The sequence below is a fragment of the Eurypyga helias genome, unplaced genomic scaffold, assembly GCF_000690775.1.
Source record: "Eurypyga helias isolate BGI_N326 unplaced genomic scaffold, ASM69077v1 scaffold14724, whole genome shotgun sequence".
In the NCBI taxonomy this organism is placed as follows: Eukaryota; Metazoa; Chordata; class Aves; order Eurypygiformes; family Eurypygidae; genus Eurypyga; species Eurypyga helias.
The window spans coordinates 1-16869 of NW_010245723.1; the positions used below are offsets into that span (position 1 = coordinate 1).

The window sequence follows — 16869 nt, forward strand, 5'->3', positions numbered from 1 at the left end:
AGGAGCGGGTGAGGTGGTGCGCGGTGCCGAGACCCGAGAGACGGAGACGAGCGTGGGACCTGGCACTCGTCACGGGTTCTGTCCCCTTCCCTTCTACCGCCTTCCCCGACATGAGGGCAGCCGCAGCCAGGCTGCTCTGCCCACACAGCGCCTCTCGCCGTGTGCAATGTCAACCCCCACGTTAATGTCATTTCCCAAACTCATTCCACTTCGAAACCATCCAAAACGTACTGAAAATAGAAAAGGATGGGATTAGGGATACGCTTACTTGTGGCACGGTGCAAAATCGCACCAAAGAGTGAGGCAGGGTCCTGGGTCTGTCCATAGTCCAAGACCACTGGACCTTGAAGCCCAGAGCTGCACTCCTACGTCCCCCTTTGGGAAACAGGCTTGGCTCGTCTTCCTGGAGCTCAGGCAGAGGGAACAGCAACACCGGGATCTCCAAAGCTGCAGCTGGTACCTTCTTCAGCCCTTTTTCCCCCAAGACCGTGTAGCACCCAGGGGCGCAGGGAGCAGGTCGGGGTGACGGAGCTCAGCCGGGGACACGTGGCTGTGCACCCAGACACCTGCGTGGGCACGGAGCGTGGGCATGCCGCGCTGCATCAGTGGCTTAATCCTGCTGTTCTGTAAGCACCCCGAGGTCATCAGGGGCACTGTGTATCCTATAGGTATGCTGGGGAGAGGACCAGCCGGAGCACCAGCTGGGTGCTGTCACCCACCGAGATGTCACCAGTGCCCAGGGTCTAGCTACTGCGGGAAGCGTGACCCCAGGCCAGACGCACGTTGGTCAGGGCAGCCTGCACGCCACTTTCTTTCTTGAGAACTCGTGGTTGCTTTTCGTGATGCTCTGCAACCCCAGAAACCAGGGCTGACCCCAAGCATCAAACCCCATCGAGGTGCCGAGGGGGTACCGCAGCCGCCGGCATCCCCGCATCCCTGCTGAGGGGACGGGGCTGGTGTTGGTGACAGAGGCCGGCTGGCAGCAGCTTGTTCCCAGTTTTCACGCTGATGTCCTGAGATCCCATCGGCGAGAAAGGCAGACGCCGTTTGCGGGGAGAGGATTTGCTTTGCAACCAGCTGCGTATGTCCGTGCACAAGTGTCCTGGGGGCACGATCTGCTCAGTAAATGCACCGTTTTGGAGCTTGCGAGGTGCAGCAGAACCCTGCCAGAGACCTCCTCTCCGAAATCAGCTTCATTTTTAGCTGTTCGATTGATCTTTGCATTTTCCTGGTGGGAGCTGGTGTTAGCCCTGCTGGCATTCAGCCCGGGGGTCCTTCACGGCTCCTCACCCCCACAACCTGCCCTTTAACTCCCGCTGTGGCTGGGCCTTGTTATTCTGGTTGGGGTTTCGGTAAACAAACCCCAGAAATTGGTAGGGGTTCGTTTTGGAATAGGGATCACCCTGTATTGGCAGTAAATTTTGCTAGCGTTAAATCCAGACCGAAACAAATAGGACTGTACCTGAAAGTCCTACGTAAACTTAGTAAGTGAATTAGCAAGTTTCAAAATTGGGTATAATGCAGAAGACACCATATCGCTTTGCTTAATTAAGATAAATTAATGATGTGAAATCTTTTTGGTTCTGCCAAAAGGTGGCAGCCTGCATCCTGGCTCGGGGATGTGCTGCGCTGAGTGGGAACGGCTGGAGACGTTGGGTAAGCGCGTCTGTGGGCAGCTCGCTGCCCTCCGAAACGGGATCGGTTCAGGGTGGATGTATGGCAGGAGGAAGAGTAACGCCGAGCTCCGAGGGGGTGTTGGTAAAGGAGCCTGAGATTCGCTGGAGGAAACCCAATGTGCCAGGAAGTGGTGGGAAGGTCTCGCGGGGCTGGTTTCTCTCCGCTCCGGTGTCCGGGGTAGGGAGAGCAGCAGCAAGACGGGTGCTGTACTGCTGGGGTTCGAGCTGAACACGTCACCCAGACTGGAGATCTTTGAGGAACTGGCTGCGCTGAACCCCGCAGCAATGGGACGGGGAGAAAGGCTGAAGGTTTCTGTGTGTTTGGGGGCACGGAGCCATGCCCGCCAATGGAGTGGGCATTTCTCTGCTCCTCAGGCGTCCGGTTAACGATGAGATGGGGTTGGTGCAAACAGCTTTAAACATACCTAAACACTGCAGATCAGCCCATTTTCTGATGTTTTCCAAACGTGGATCCCTGTAGCCATCCAGGAGCTCTTGTCCAGCACTTTGGTGCCCATCTTGACTGGGTGCCCTTCAGCCCATGGCAGCAGGTCATGGCCCCAAGGCTCTGCCAGCTTGGAAAGCTCTGCCCGAGGTGCCAACCAGTGTCCCCTGATGCTGCCGGTGAATCTGCCCACGGGGTGACGACCCCAGGTTTCCGGCTGTTGAGGGCTGCAGCTCGCTGTCCCCTGGCACTGCTGGGGGCTGCTGCAATGGCACCTGGCACAGGACGGTCCCGAGTCCTCAGCAGATTCCCAAAGCACAGGGCGATGGATCTATCTGGGGGGTGGTGGCTGCCATATGAAAACCAAAGCTGCCTCCTGGCAGGAGGATCTGGGAGGCTGCATAGAGCAGAGAGGTGGTAAATGTCTGTGGTGTCCAGCCACCTTTGTGCTGTGGCCATCTCTGGACTGTCCTGCCATCTTGTATCCCCTGGAAAGCCGCTTTCGCTCCACATTGGACTTCCAGGAGCAAAAGTCCTTGTATGTAATTAGTACCGGAGGTGAGCAGAAGCGGCTACATCTGGGTCCGTGTTTTCCGGGGTTGATGCCAGGCAGTTTGGATCTCAGAACAGGGCGCGCACAGTGAAAAACGCAGCGCTGTTTGGTAGTGGGTTGTCTCCGCACGTGGTCAGGGACCTTCCAGCACGGTGGTTGTGGCTCCCAGGCACTGATGGGTTTTGGGCATGGACCCTCTGCTAACTGGCATGGTGGGACGTGGGGATGGAGGGACGTGGGGATGGAGGGACGTGGGGATGGAGGGACGTAGGATTGAAGCTGCTAGAGGAACACATCAGCATTGACTGGACATACAAGGAGCTACAAGGAAGCTGGGGGGGACTTTTTGCAAGGGCCTGTAGTGACAGGACAAGGGGAAACGGGTTTAAATTGAAAGTGGGGAGGTTTAGATTGGATATCAGGAAGAAGTTCTTCCCGCAGAGGATGGTGAAGCTCTGGCACAGGTTGCCCAGAGAAGCTGTGGATGCCCCATCCCTGGGAGTGTCCAAGGCCAGGCTGGATGAGGCTTGGAGCAACCTGGTCTAGTGGAAGGTGTCCCTGCCCATGGCAGGGGGGTTGGAACTGGATGGTCTTTAAAGTCCCTTCCAACCAAAACCAGTCTGGGATTCTATGATTCCATGACATCCTCAGATGTCAGGATTTTCCCCTGGGCAGTGCTCTTGAACCACACCAGGCAAAAAAATCCCACGTTAATGCCAAGTTCTTGTCAACAAAATCCCTTGTTTCCCTCCCTGGGGCTTGCAGATGCCATTGATCAGTTCGGCTGGGCAGCCTCCTGCCCTCCAGCTGCTTATTGGGGTGTCCCTGGGGACGCAGGCAGCAAGGCAGGGCAGACCCAGACCATCACCGCTCCTCCAGGCACGCATCCCTGCGTGGCTCCCAGCAGCGGGATCACGTTTTGAAGCAGCACCAGAGGACACCATCAGATCATCACTAGCGTTGGAGCAGGCTTCCCCCCATCAAAGGGCTTTCTCTCGCCAGCCGCGTTGCAGAGGAAGGGCTGCGGGAACGTTGCTGCAGGCAGCAACACCCCCCTTGAGTCTGGCTGTGTTCTGGTTGGGCGGCAAAGATGAGAGGCCTGGGGACTGCTGTGTGCAAAGACTTAACTGAGCTTTCCAGGCCAGTTAGAGACAAGAAGACATCAAAGGGTGAAAACTTTGCTGTGAATTGCTCACCCAGCTCCTTTAATTGACGGTGTCTTAATTGGCCAAGCCTGGGGGTTGAAGAGCAGGGCGAGCTGCTGCTGCAGCCCTGCTGCTCCCTGTATGGAGCAAAGGGCTTTGCAGTGGGACCACCATCACTGCCTGGGGAAGAGTGGACCACTGAGACCTCTGAAACCAGGACATCAGAGCTGGGAGCTGAGGAAGAGCAGGAGGACATGGGTTTCCCTCCTGGAGCGGAAGGTTGGGGGTTCAGACCCAGCAGCAATCCCCACCCCTACGAAAGCTTGTCCAAATATGATATGAAATCATCTGAAGAGGTGGGGCTGGGCTGGTGCTTTGTCCCCCAGCACCTCTTGGGCACTTACTCCACTCTGCAGGACGTGCTGCGAAGGGGTCGCAGTGAGAGACCCAGCCGCGGCGTCTGTGAGGGACTCGGCCCCGGGAGATGCTGTGCCTGGTCCTCCCTCCTGCCGCCCGGCCGCCACCTGCATGACTGGGTGCTGCGGGTGGCTGCGCCCTTGCGTCTTCTGACGGGGGAAACAGACCTCAGTGCAGATGTCCTGGCAGGAGGATGAAGGGAAGAGTCTGCAAGGGGGATGTCCCGAGCACCTTCACCTTGTGCCACGGACCTGAGACTCTACCAAGTGTCCCCAGTCGAGCTACAGGTGTGGTTTCTCCCTGGAAGAGGTTGGGTTTGACCAAAAAAAGTGAGTGTCACCCGTACCCATTGGCAAGGCTGCACCAAAGCCCCCACGGTGCCCACGTCCCACTCAGAATGTGCCCAAAACCAGTGCGTTTGGGCAAAACAACACTGCCTGCGGGCAGGATCCTTCGTGCAGTGCATCCGTCCGGCAGGCGTAGGGGTGGAGGTGCATGGATCTAGACCACCCTGGGGCTGGGGTGGAGATGAGGAAAGGACGCTGTGCCAGGACACGGGCCAGGACACGGGACACCATGTTGTGTCACTGCTGTGACTGGGCAGCCCCTGGCCCAAAGCGGCTGCTCCGGGAGCTGCAGGCAGCTGAGAGGTTTCCACCTGGACACCACCATTTCACTTTTTCCATTTCATTTTAATTTCAAAGTCATTTTCATTTCACTGGAAATGACTTTGGGGCTGGTGGGGAGGCTGGAGCATAGTGCCATATGCTAACATAGGTGACACTGGGAGCACTTTCAGGCGTGGAGATATTTCCTTCTCCATATCTGCTCTAAAAACAATTGGACTTGGTGAATGAATACACTTCTTAAAGATAAACCACTAAGCCCTCAGCGGGGTTTGGCAGGAGCTGAGGGGGACAGAGCAGGTAGATGCTCCTTGTCTGGGTGACGATTCACCAGTGCTGCTGAAAGTGGAGTATCTACCGACATCTGCAACAGGATGTGGTGCTGGCCACGCTCAGCAAGCCCTGACGGAGGCTCTGGATGGCGGCGAGGTGGGTTCGAAACCGAAACAGGCCCTGTGTCACTCTGTCTGCTGCCCCATAACTTCCTTCACAACATGGTGAAGGAAAACGCCAACGGTTCACAGCTCTGCTGTCCCGCCGGTGACAGCGGTGGCACTCAGGCACTTGCCGGGTGGCCCGTGGGCATCATCTGGGCAATTAATGCAATCACTGTCTGCCTGAGAAAGGTTGGGGTAAAGGCACCAAATTTTTGGCACATGAGGTCTGGGCAAAGATGCTGCAGCGTGATGGTCCCGGCTCTGCCCCTGCCAGGTGCACAGCACCGGGGACTCTGGTGTTAGCCAAAAGCTGATGAATCGACCCTTGTTTCAACACAGCCAGCACCATGTTAGCTCAGGGTGGGCTCCCTTTCATGTTGCTCCTGACGCTTCTCCTTTTCTTCCACCAGGAACATGGATAAAGGGTGAGGAGTTGCAGAGGATGCTGTGAGCTGTCCAGGGGGACGCGGGGCGGTCCATGGGACAGCCGTGCTGCTGCCGACACAGCGCTCCTCGCCCAGGCATCGCCCATGTCACGGCAGGCCTCTGATGGAAGGTGAGTGGTGGCAGGGCAGCCAGAGATCCAGCATCTCAGCAGAGTTTTGGATTAAAACATGGGATGAGGAGGAGCATCAAGGTGTGAGGGTTGACAGCAGTTCCTGGTTCAAGGGCTTGGGGACTGCTGTGCTGGCACAGGGGGAAGGGCTGTCTCTGATGACCTTTCTCAGACTTTTGTCTCCCCATGGGCTTGGTTTCCAGGAGGAAATGTCATTCCATGATTGTGCTCTTTGATTTCTGTGACTCCAATCTTGATAGCTGCTGCTTTGGCCAAGCAGCTCCTAACAAAACAGCCTGCCATGACTTTGGGATGGCATCATCTCAAGGCGGACTTTGGCAGGTCGCTCTGGAGGGCTCTGGTTTACCCCCTGCTACCGTCAGAGTCAGTCGGGGTGCTCCACTGTGTCCCTTCCCCATCACCCCTGTGCAACGTGGCCAGGGTTTGCCCGAGACCCAGCTGTCCTACTCTTCTCTCCTGCAGAGGCTTGGCTCAACCGCTACCGCAAGCAGCGGGTGAGACCCATCTCACCGCAGTTCCTGGAAGAGATCATCTGCTACCTGCGGAGGCTGGGCCTCCTCACGGCGGAGGAGGCTGGCCGGGCGTAGGAGGTGAGCTCCCTGCCCAAGAGGGTGAGGGCGGTGGTGGATATCCTGGCTGGCAAGGACAGCTACGCCTCCCAGTCCCTGCAGACCTTCATCGAGACCACCAAATCCCAGCTCTACTTCCACATCCCTGTCTGTGGTAGGCAGCCCACGTTGGACCCACGGCAGGGTGTCTGCACACGTCCTGGCTGTGGGCGCTTGCTGGAGCACCCCAAGATGTGCACAGAGCTGGGAAGCATTGGCAGCTCTGCTGGGAGTGTCCACGGGAGCGATGCTGCCAGCTCCAAGGTCTCTGCTGGGGAAGGACACAGTCAGGGGGGCACACGGGCTGAGGGAGCTTCCTCCAGGCCCCTCGCTGCTCTCAGCACACCTCTCCAGGCAGCTCAGGGAGTCTTTAATGTTCTCAGTGTCCAGATCACACCAGTGACTCCCAGCAGCTGGGCTGGGACCAGTGAGTTGGCAAGATGAGGAAGGCTGGGCATCCCTGACCCCGTCTTTGGGTGGCTGCCCCAACTTCAGGCTCTCCTTGCCAGGAGAGGTTTCCCTCCTGGTTGGAAGGCTCCAACCTTGGTTGCTGTCTGCTCTGAATCTGTTGCGGCACCATCCCCTGCTCGTCCAGCCTTGATATGCTGTATCAGGGGCTGCGGTACCTGAGCCAGGGGAGCAGGACAGGTCCAGAGATGGTCACCAGGTTCAGCCAAGAGTCCAGCTCATCAAGGAAGTCCATGGCAATGAGGCAGGGCTGGAAGTCAAGCTGGGAAGCCAATCCAGATGTCAGGATCAGGTCCAGTGAAAGCAACCAGGGTCAGATGCGGTCACCAGGCAAGTGCAGAGTGATGAGGTCCAAGATGAAGGTCCAGATCAACAAGGTCCATAGCAGGCATAGGCGCAATGGTGCTGTAGCCAATACAGCGTAGCTTAGGCAGGAGCTGAAGGCCCAGAGCTCAGCTTAAATGGGCTCCTGGACCAATGGGTGAGGCTGGTCAGGGCCACTTAAGCCTATTAGTGCCCTCAGGACCTTGGCACATACCTTCCTGTCTGGGCATAAGGGCTCCCATGGTTTGCCCTCTGCATGGACATGGCAGAAAAGTGAAGCAGCATCTCTCTTCCGTGTCTGTGGTTACCATCCTCTTCCTCACCCCTGTTTCTTCTCCTTCTGTGCAGAGCCCATGGTACAGAAGCGCTTGGACAGCCTCCAAAGTTACTATGGGAATGGCTTGGACACAGGTCCCCTTCAGAGACTCACAAACCTGCTGCTGGTGGAAGGCCTGACTGATATCCAGCAGAAGGAGCATGACATCCTGCAGATTGAAGCCACCAAAGGCCTACGGAATGTATCCAAGGGTATCCCTCTGGAGAAGCTCTTCCTGCCTCTTTCCAAGGTCAGCATCCCACCTCGGATCTCTGTCACCATTGGCGTGTCTGGGATTGGCAAAAGCACATTGGTGAAGCTGTTCCTCTACACCTGGGCAAAGGGGGACATCAACAGTGACATCAACTCTGTGCTGCCCCTCACCTTCCGGGAGCTCAACACCTACGAGAAGCTCTCTGCTGAGAGGCTCGTCTCGGCGTTCCCCCACATCACCAAGCCGAACTGCACCTCGGTGAGACCCACCAGGATCCTGCTGATCCTCGACGGCCTGGATGAGTTCAAGACTCCTTTGGATTTTTCCAACACGGTAGTATGCATCGATCCCAAAAAGGAGATCCAAGTGGACAACCTGATCACCAACATTATACGTGGCAACCTGCTGCAGGAGGCTTCCGTCTGGGTCACGTCGCGGCCGACAGCAGCCAGCCAAATCCCTGGTGGGCTCGTTGACCGGATGACGGAAATACGAGGTTTCGGACCTGCAGAGATGCAGGACTTCATGGACCAGATGTTCCTTGACAACAGAGACCTGTCTGGCCGAGTCCTGCATCACATCAGGGCTAACAGGTCATTAAATGTCATGTGCACCGTTCCTGGCTTTTGCTGGATTTCTGGCTCCTCAATTGGTTATTACCTAAAAAATAGCACCAATCCATCCCAAGAAATGACTGCTGTCCCTAAAACCCTGTCAGAAATCTACTCCTATTACTTTAAAATGGCTCTGAGCAGCGACTGGCCGGAAAAGCCGAGAGAAACACTCAGGATCGAGCAAGCGGTGAACAACAGCAAGAAGATCGTGGGCAGCCTGGGCAGACTGGCCTTCTACGGGATGCTCAAGAAGAAATACGTGTTTTACGAGCAGGACGTGAAGGCGTACGGCGTTGACCTGTCCTTGCTGCAGAGCAGCGTGTGCAGTAGGCTCCTACTCAAAGAAGAGATGCAGTCCTTCACAGCCTACTACTTCTTCCACTTAACCGTACAGGAGTTTCTAGCTGCTATTTATTACTACACGGCTGCGAAGCGGGCAATATTTGACCTCTTCACAGAGAGCGGGATGTCCTGGCCCAAACTGGGCTTCTTCAACCACTTCAAGAGTGCTGTTCAGAGGTCGCTGCAGGCAGAGGATGGGCAGCTGGATGTCTTTGTGCGTTTTCTCTCCGGGCTCCTCTCCCCGCAGGTGAACAAGCTGCTCTCTGGGTGGCTGCTGGTGAAGGACGAGCACAACAGCTTCAGGAGCCAAGCCATCAGCTTCCTGCAGGGCTGCCTGAACACCGACTACGTCATCTCCTCGCGGACAGTGAACACCATGCACTGCCTGTACGAAATTCAGCACACGGAGATCGCTAAGACTGTGGAAGAAGCCATGAAGAACGAGAGCTTGGCCGGGATGCTCACCCCCGTGAACTGCTCTGCCCTGGCTTATCTCCTGCAGGTCTCCGACATCTGCATGGAGGAGACGAACCTCTCCAACTGCCTCACGTACAATGTCTGTAAGAGCCTGCTCTCCCAGCTCCTCTTCTGCCACAACCTCAGGTGAGTCCTGGTGTGTCCCACTGGGAGAAGTAAGCAGGGATGCCGGGCTGGGACTCAAAATCATGGGTGTAGATGGGAGACACAGACCCACCAACAGCAGAGAGATCCCTGGGGATGGTGCTGGGTCAGCTCTGCTTCCGTGCTTGAGCTCCTCCACCTGCGATGGGCAGATGCCGTGGGAGAGCAGGCCTTTCCCCGCTTTGCTCTCCAAACCCTTGCTGTTGCTCTCTCCTTGTACCTGATCCAGGCTGGACAATAACCAGTTCAAGGACAACGCGATGGAGCTGCTGGGCAGCGTGCTGAGCGTGAAGGACTGCCAGATCCAGAAGCTCAGGTAGGACCCGGCCCAGCGCAGACGGGCTGTGCCTGGGGATGCAGAACGGAGCTGGGGGCACCACAGGAATCAGGGTGAGGGTCCTCCAGGAACAGCCCTCCTGCGGGCTCCCGGTGCCAAGGATAGCCCCACACAGGCACCCAGGTGCCTTACGCACTGCCTCCGGGCTGGGCAGGCTGTCTCACCCAGCCTTCCTAGGGCTGCTGCCTCCTTGCCGTTCCTAAAAATTTGGGTAGAAAACCATGCGTTATCCCTGCAGATTCCTTCCCAAGGTGACGGCTGCTTGCTGGACTCTTAAGGCTCTGCACAGAGCGTCTGACGTATGGGGGGTGGGCTCCTGACCCCTGCACAGGGAGATGCTTGGCCCCCGACAGACGGGCTCTGACTTGCCCCACTTCCCCGCCCTTCTTCATGGCTGTGTGTAGAGTCCAAGACACTGCAATCTGAGCTCCCTTTCGTGACACAAATGAGTTCTAAGCCTAGAAACTCCCCTGCCACCCTGCCCTTCAATCCCCTGCCTGCTATCCACACCCCAGGGAAGCAGACTTCGGAGCATCCACCACTGTCCGTGGTTGTACCACAAACCAAACGCTCCCCATGGCTTTCCCCTGCTCACCTGTCCCAGCTGCATCCTGGGATGTGCCAGGGGCTGCGAGAGTCTCTTTCCCCCCATGAAAAATACCTGATTTTTCTTTTTCCTGGCAGCTTGGCAGAAAATCAGATCAGCAACAAGGGAGCCAAAGCACTGGCCAGGTCGTTGATGGTGAACAGGAGCCTGACAGCACTGGAGTAAGTGCTCCCCCATGACCAGCTCCATCCCCGCAGGCATTCCCCGCCGGGAACCATCCCCATAGTCACGGTGGGGCTGGATCCCACCCGGCCTGACTGAGCCGGGGAGGGTCCTCAGCCCCCAAAGCCACCACTGCTCAAGAGGCGAGCGTAACTCGTGCGAGCCGCCGGCCTGATGCCCCACCTCAGCAGTACCTGGCGTTGTGCCACGGGGAGGCATTTGGCTTAAACCGGGCACGTGCCGCTCCGGCTTTGCTTACCTTGGCTTTTCCGCCCATCTCGCCCCAGCCTGCGGAGCAACTCTATCGGCCCCACTGGAGCAAAAGCACTGGCCGATGCACTGAAAAAGAACCAAGTCCTGCTCTCCCTGAAGTAAGTCTCAACTCCTGTGGCACCTCTGGGAGCAGATGCCTGGGACAAGTCCCCTCCGGCCCTCTCCTGCCCCATCAAGGCTTTCCTTACCCAAGGGCCAGCCGGTGGAGAGAGCCTGGCCATGACCGGGTTCGGTCGTGCCGCGCAGTGAGCACGAGGCTGGCTGGCAGAGACCCAGCAACCAGGGCAGCCCCGGGCCAGAGATGTGGGGGACTTCTGCCCCTCAGGTTCTGTTGGACCTCCTGCCTCTCAGTTTCTGTGGATCCCGGTGAAGGCTGAGGTCAAGGCTGAGGTCCAGGTCCATCCCTCGTGCAGGAGTTCACAGGGTGCTAGTGCACGGGAGGAGTCATCTCCCATGGGAGAGGAGGGAGGGAGAGCTCCAGGCAGGGATGCTCGGGGGCCAGCTGCCCTTCTCACACCAGGGATGGGGGCAAGCAAACTCCAGGGCAGGCACAGGGGACCGCTCCTCCCACCCAGCCAGAGCAGAAGGCTGATGGCTTCTGGGGACAAGTTGCTGAGCCCTGGGTCTGTCACCGGCTTCCCACAGCGTGACAAGGACCCCTCTCCTTGCAGCCTGCAGCACAACACCATCAAGGAAGATGGTGCCACCTTCCTGGCAGAGGCCCTGTTGACCAACCACAAGCTGACGACCCTGCAGTGAGTGACCGGGACCTGCCGTCCCCTTTTCTGGCCACCCAGCAGACTGGGGTGCCACTGACGGGGATGTGGCACCCAATATTCACGGGTGCCTTCCTCACCTTTGCAGCCTGCAGAAGAATGCCATCGGAGCCCAGGGCGCGAGGAAAATCGCGGAGGCGCTGAAGCAGAACTGCAGCCTGAAGGAACTGACGTAAGAGCTGCAGGATGTGGAGGGATGGTGACGCCAGCGCCACGTCTCCCGGGATCTGCGGGCAGGAGCAATGGGCAGGGCGCTAGCCCACGCGATACGGGCAGGACAGACACTGCCAGCGTTGCCCAAGGGGGTTGATGTGGGTGGAAAGGGGCTTTCGGAGCGACCCTGCGGAGATGCTCGCCATATCTCTGGGGATGTAGTAAAGTACCAAGAGGCCAAATCTTCCCTCCAGCAGAGGCAAGCAGCAGGTCTCCAGGCCCTGTGGATGCATTAAAAGCTATTTCATATAGAAACTAATACAGCAGCACAGAGGTGTGTGTAGGTTGGAAATGAGACCGCAGCCAGTTCATGCTCACTGCTGGAGCAGGAAGAGCCTGGGCGAGACGAACCCTTTCCCGCAGATGTAGCTGGCTGCAGCACGGCTGCCCGTAACGCCTGCTCTTCCTCTTGTGTCTCAGACTTTCCAGCAACGCTGTCGGAGACACCGGCTCAGTTGCCTTGGCCGAAGCTCTGAAGGTGAACCACAGTCTGCAAAGCCTCGAGTAAGTCCACCCTCCACGCCTGGTCTTTTCTTGCCCAACACAGCCCAGTCCAGTCCCCTCACTCCAGCAACTTCTCCCACTGCTCACAGCCCCTTGTACCACCTAAGATCCTGCCCACATCGCTCCCACCCCATGTTCCCGAGGGGCACGGGGCTGGAGCACGGTGCAGCTGCCGCGGGTGATGCCAGCAGCAGCCGGGCTGGCCCTGCCTTCAGCAGGGGAGCCCTGAAGGAGTTAATACTCAACCCAGATGATGCTGCTTTTGTTCCGTTTTGGAGGATACTAGTAGCTTTGGGTCTTCTCCCTCTCTTAGATGTGATGGGAATTGGCTAATGAGGAAGATAACGGGCTGAGGCCTGGCAGTCAGGGTGGGATGGTATGACTGTCGTCCCCCTGGGGAATGGCAGCCAGAGGGGACTGCTCCTCTCACCCAGCCGGAGCAGAGAGTTGACGGCTCCTGGGGACAAGCTGCTGGGCCCTGGGTCTGTCACCGGCTTCCCACAGCGTATCAAGGGGACACAGACCGCAGGAACCACATCCCCAGCTGAGCCAGCAGCTGTGGTGACAGCCGGTCGGGGACGCAGCTACCCCAAAATGCTGGCAAACCCTGTCATCTCTGCTCAGGGCGGGCAGTGCTGCCCTGGTGAGCAGGAGATGCTGGTCCTGGCCTGGCTACTCCCCAAACGGTCCTTTAGCCTCGGCTCCCCGCTCTGTCCCATGGCTGGGAGGTGCCTGTTTCTCAGTAGAACATGGAAGAGGAATTTCACCGGAATACGACCCCGCAGCCCACCTGCGATGCCAAGACTGGCCCACCTCACACCTTCCCTGTTTGTCTCAGTCTCCAGAGCAACTCCATCAGCAGTGCCGGGGTCACCGCGCTGACAGCAGCTCTCTGCTCCAATCAGGGACTCCTCAACCTCAAGTAAGTGACGGTCCCTCCAGCCACCCTGGTCAGAAGCTGCTGCCGGGACACGGGAACCCTTTGGCAGTCTGGGCTGGTGGTTCCAGAAATCCAGAAATGCTCTGGGATGCTGAAAGCAGCCCCTGTCCCTCCTCTGGCTGTGGGCATCTTCCCTCCATGGTTAGCTTTCTCTCCTTGGCACAGCAGTGCTTCAGCTGTGCCTGGCAACAGAACGCTGGCAGAAGGGATGGGAGGCTGGGAGAAGACGCCACGGCATCGGTACTCGCAGCTGTAGGAAGCACGGGGAAGAGAAGTGCAGGGAATGGAGGGACAGATGCCGAGGGGATGCAAGTCAGACTGCCCCGCTGCAATAGATGGTCTCAGCCCCAGAGCAGGGGGCAAAGGGGGCTGTGGGGAGCAGCCAATGCTGCCGTGGCCACTCCTCCCCAGCCCCATGTCTTTCCCCAGCTCCTCCCCAGCCCCTTGTCTTTCCCCAGCTTGCGGGAGAATTCCATCAGCAAGGAAGGGGGCCCTGCCATCGCCCGCGCCCTGCGGGCCAACAGCACCCTCCGGAAGCTGGAGTAAGTCCCGCAGGCGCCAGGAGGGCACCCACGCGGCTGCGCGGTGTGGCTGGAGGTGTCCCAGACTCCGTGTGTGTGACTCCTGTCCCCCGTCCCCTCCCTCTAGCTTAGCAGCGAACCTGCTGTACGACGAAGGCGGCAAGGCCATCGCTCTGGCCATGAAAGAGAACCGGGCGCTCACGTCCCTCCAGTGAGTTTCCGTCGGGCCTGGACAGGTTTGAAGCCTCGTGCAGGGTGCGGGGCAGGGACAGCGGGTGACCCTTCCGTGGGACATGAGCTGTGCCATCCCGGATGGACCCACGGGGGCTTGCCTGCAGGTCACCTCGCAGCCTTGTCCACGCTGGATGGGAGTGGATGGGCTGAGCCTGGGGGAAACGGGGCATCCTGCAGCCCCGGGCTTCACCTCCCGTCCTCTCCTGTTTGCAGCTTGCAGTGGAACTTCATACAGGGAAAAGCTGCCGCCGCCCTGGCACAAGCACTCCGGTCCAACGGCAGCCTGGCCAGCCTCGAGTAAGTGGGGACACGGGCAGGCAGGTCCCGGGCAGTGTCTTCCAAGCGGGACCTGCCCAAGGACTCTGCCCTCACGCTGCTCCGGGAGAGGCGGCTTTGCCTGCTGTCTCCTGCCCATCCCGGTCCCCATCACATGTCCCTGACGAGGATGCCGTGAGTGCCTGGGGGCCCGGGGACCCCCAAGCCATTGGGGAAAAGCTGGCAGGCTGTGCCGTCTGCTCGCTGCCCGTCTCCCTGCTCCTGGGGGCCTGGGCAGACGCAGGACTTGCGTGTCTCAGTTTGCAGGAGAACGCCATCGGAGACGAGGGAATGGCCGCCCTCTCCGCTGCGCTGAAGGTCAATACAACCCTGGCAGATCTCCAGTGAGTATCCTGGAGCAGCCTAATTAGCTTGTCTAATTAGCACCCTATGGCCACCCCACGACAGGCGCTGAAGGGTCCTTGGTCTCTCGCAGCTTGCAGGTAGCTTCAGTTGGCTCAGCGGGAGCCCAAGCCCTGGCAGAAGCTCTGATGGTCAACAGGAGCCTGCAGATCCTGGAGTAAGTGCTTGGTGGGGCCACCAAGTCCCCATGGCTGTGACACCGCTCTGGGGGTGTCCGAGACCCCCGTCCTTAGCTCAGCACCACTTCTGCCCTTGTATCGTGTCCTACCAGACTTGGCTTGCCTGTCCCTTGACTCGCTGGCCTGGGGCCACCTCTCCCAGCTCCTCCTCTTGCCCACGGAGAGTGCGGGGCCACCCCGGGCTGTCCTTCCTCACCACCTGCCTTCCTCCGCAGCTTGCGGGGAAACTCCATCGGCGTGGCTGGGGCCAAGGCGATGGCCAACGCGCTGAAGGTGAACCGCAGCCTCCGCTGGCTCAAGTAAGTACCCTGCTCCTGGGGTGACAGCCAGCAAGAGCATTCCCAGGCCTTCCAGGAGGGAGCAGCAAGGGGACGGCCAGGCCAGCAGCTCTCAGTGGGGCAAACCCCTGAGCTGGTGGCTTTTCCGAACGCCCACGGCATGCATTCCCTCCTGCTGGCCACGTCTCCCCGGATGGTACTTCCTGACCCTCCTCTGCCTTCCGCAGCCTGCAGGAAAACTCCCTGGGCATGGACGGAGCCATCTGCATCGCCACCGCTCTGAAGGGCAACCACGGCCTCACCTACGTGAAGTAAGTGGCTGCTGAACTGGAGGGTAAGACAGGGACAGGGGAGCCCATGGGAACCATCGGGGGCCCTTCCCCCCCCACTGGCTACCCCACAGCGACCTCCCCAAGGGGAAGGTGACAGCCTCCTGGGTGACAGCCACCATCCCCGCACAGCTCCAGGCCCTGCAGCTCCTCTCTGGGGATGCCTCTGGGGTGAAAAACCACCCTCAAAGCCAAATACTCTCCCAAATCTCACAGGGAGGGGCTGGCTCAGGCCCTCCAGCCCTGCAGGGGCTCTCTCTGGGCTCTCAAACCCAGAGTCCCGTGACTGGGGTCCTGGCAAGACCTCCTGGCATGAGGAGGGTGCAGATGATGCTGGATGCTGGCGCAAAGCTGGGGAGCATCTCTTGCACTCACCAAGGATCCTGCTCTGCCTCGTCTCCAAGCCTGAACCCCTCTCCTCTCCTCTTTGCTCCCAGCCTGCAAGGGAACCGCATCGGCCAGTCAGGAGCCAAGATGATCTCCGATGCCATCCGGACAAACTCACCCGACTGTGTCGTGGACGTGTGAGGGTGCCTGGCTGCGGCGAGAGGCAGCCTGGTGTGTCCCTTCGGCCAGCGTGCCTCCGCAGGGAACTGCTCGGCCCTTCGCCCGCCATCTCAAGGCGGAGAGCTGGGGCAAGGAGAGCTCCTCAGCTCCCTGTGCACGGCCCAGGAGGACCTGGGGCCTCCGGATCAGCATGCAGGAGGGTCAAGACTCACCAGTGTTGAAAGCTGAGGGACATACACCCACATCCCTGTTCATCCAGGCCCTGGGGAGCTTCAAGGAATGGGTGAAACACAAAAAGGAGGGAGGAGGGGGCAAATCCCACATACCTTCCTGTTTCTGTGGGTGACTTACCTGCCCCCACCGGCGGCAGTGACCCCTCCTGTGATCTCCTCGGGGTTACAGCGCTGTGCGCACTGCCCCGACCGCCCCGAGCTCTGCTGTCCCAGTCTGAGTCGCTGTGGGCAAACGTTGCAGCACCCAGCCGGAGCCGCAGTGCTCTGCTCCCAGGGCCAGCTCTTCTCCCTCTAGTTCTGGCAGGGAGCCCAGGAGAAGCGGGTGGAATGCAGGCAGGATTCACAGCATCCCCTTGGCACCTGGCTACGTGTGGCCCAGTCCTGCCGCCTCCCGCTGAAGTCCCAGAGAGGGAAGAGAGGTTTGCCATCTCCTTGCTCAGATGAGAGCGGTGCTTCGGACCAGGACACTTCAGAGCAGGGTCCTGGGCAGCGAGTGCAACCTGCGTGTTGGCCATGCCCTCAGTAACACGAAGGTGCTGGCCGAACGTGACTGAAGTGCTGTTGTCTATCAAAGTCTCTCAGAAGAGACAGGCAGCCCAAGGCATACGAGTGGAACCATGCAGAAGACCTTGGGAAATAAAGAACCCTCAGGATGACGGGAGGAGTGGGAGGGTGTAAGAAGAACAGTGCTGCACGGGCTGTCTCCAGCGCCCGC

General features: G+C 59.0%; 1 protein-coding gene across 1 annotated transcript; it reads left to right on the plus strand.

Annotated features, from left to right (window-relative positions):
• Window positions 1–6338: 6338 nt before the first annotated feature.
• Window positions 6339–15942, plus strand: NLRC3 (NLR family, CARD domain containing 3; the record flags this gene model as incomplete). The annotated part of the gene is made up of 18 exons (XM_010150181.1): window positions 6339–6423; window positions 6487–6599; window positions 7625–9365; window positions 9613–9699; window positions 10405–10488; window positions 10777–10860; window positions 11434–11517; window positions 11627–11710; window positions 12172–12255; window positions 13094–13177; window positions 13654–13737; window positions 13844–13927; window positions 14164–14247; window positions 14526–14609; window positions 14702–14785; window positions 15023–15106; window positions 15313–15396; window positions 15852–15942. Coding segments are annotated over 18 exons (3209 nt in total), but the record flags the coding sequence as incomplete, so codon positions are not given.
• Window positions 15943–16869: the final 927 nt, after the last annotated feature.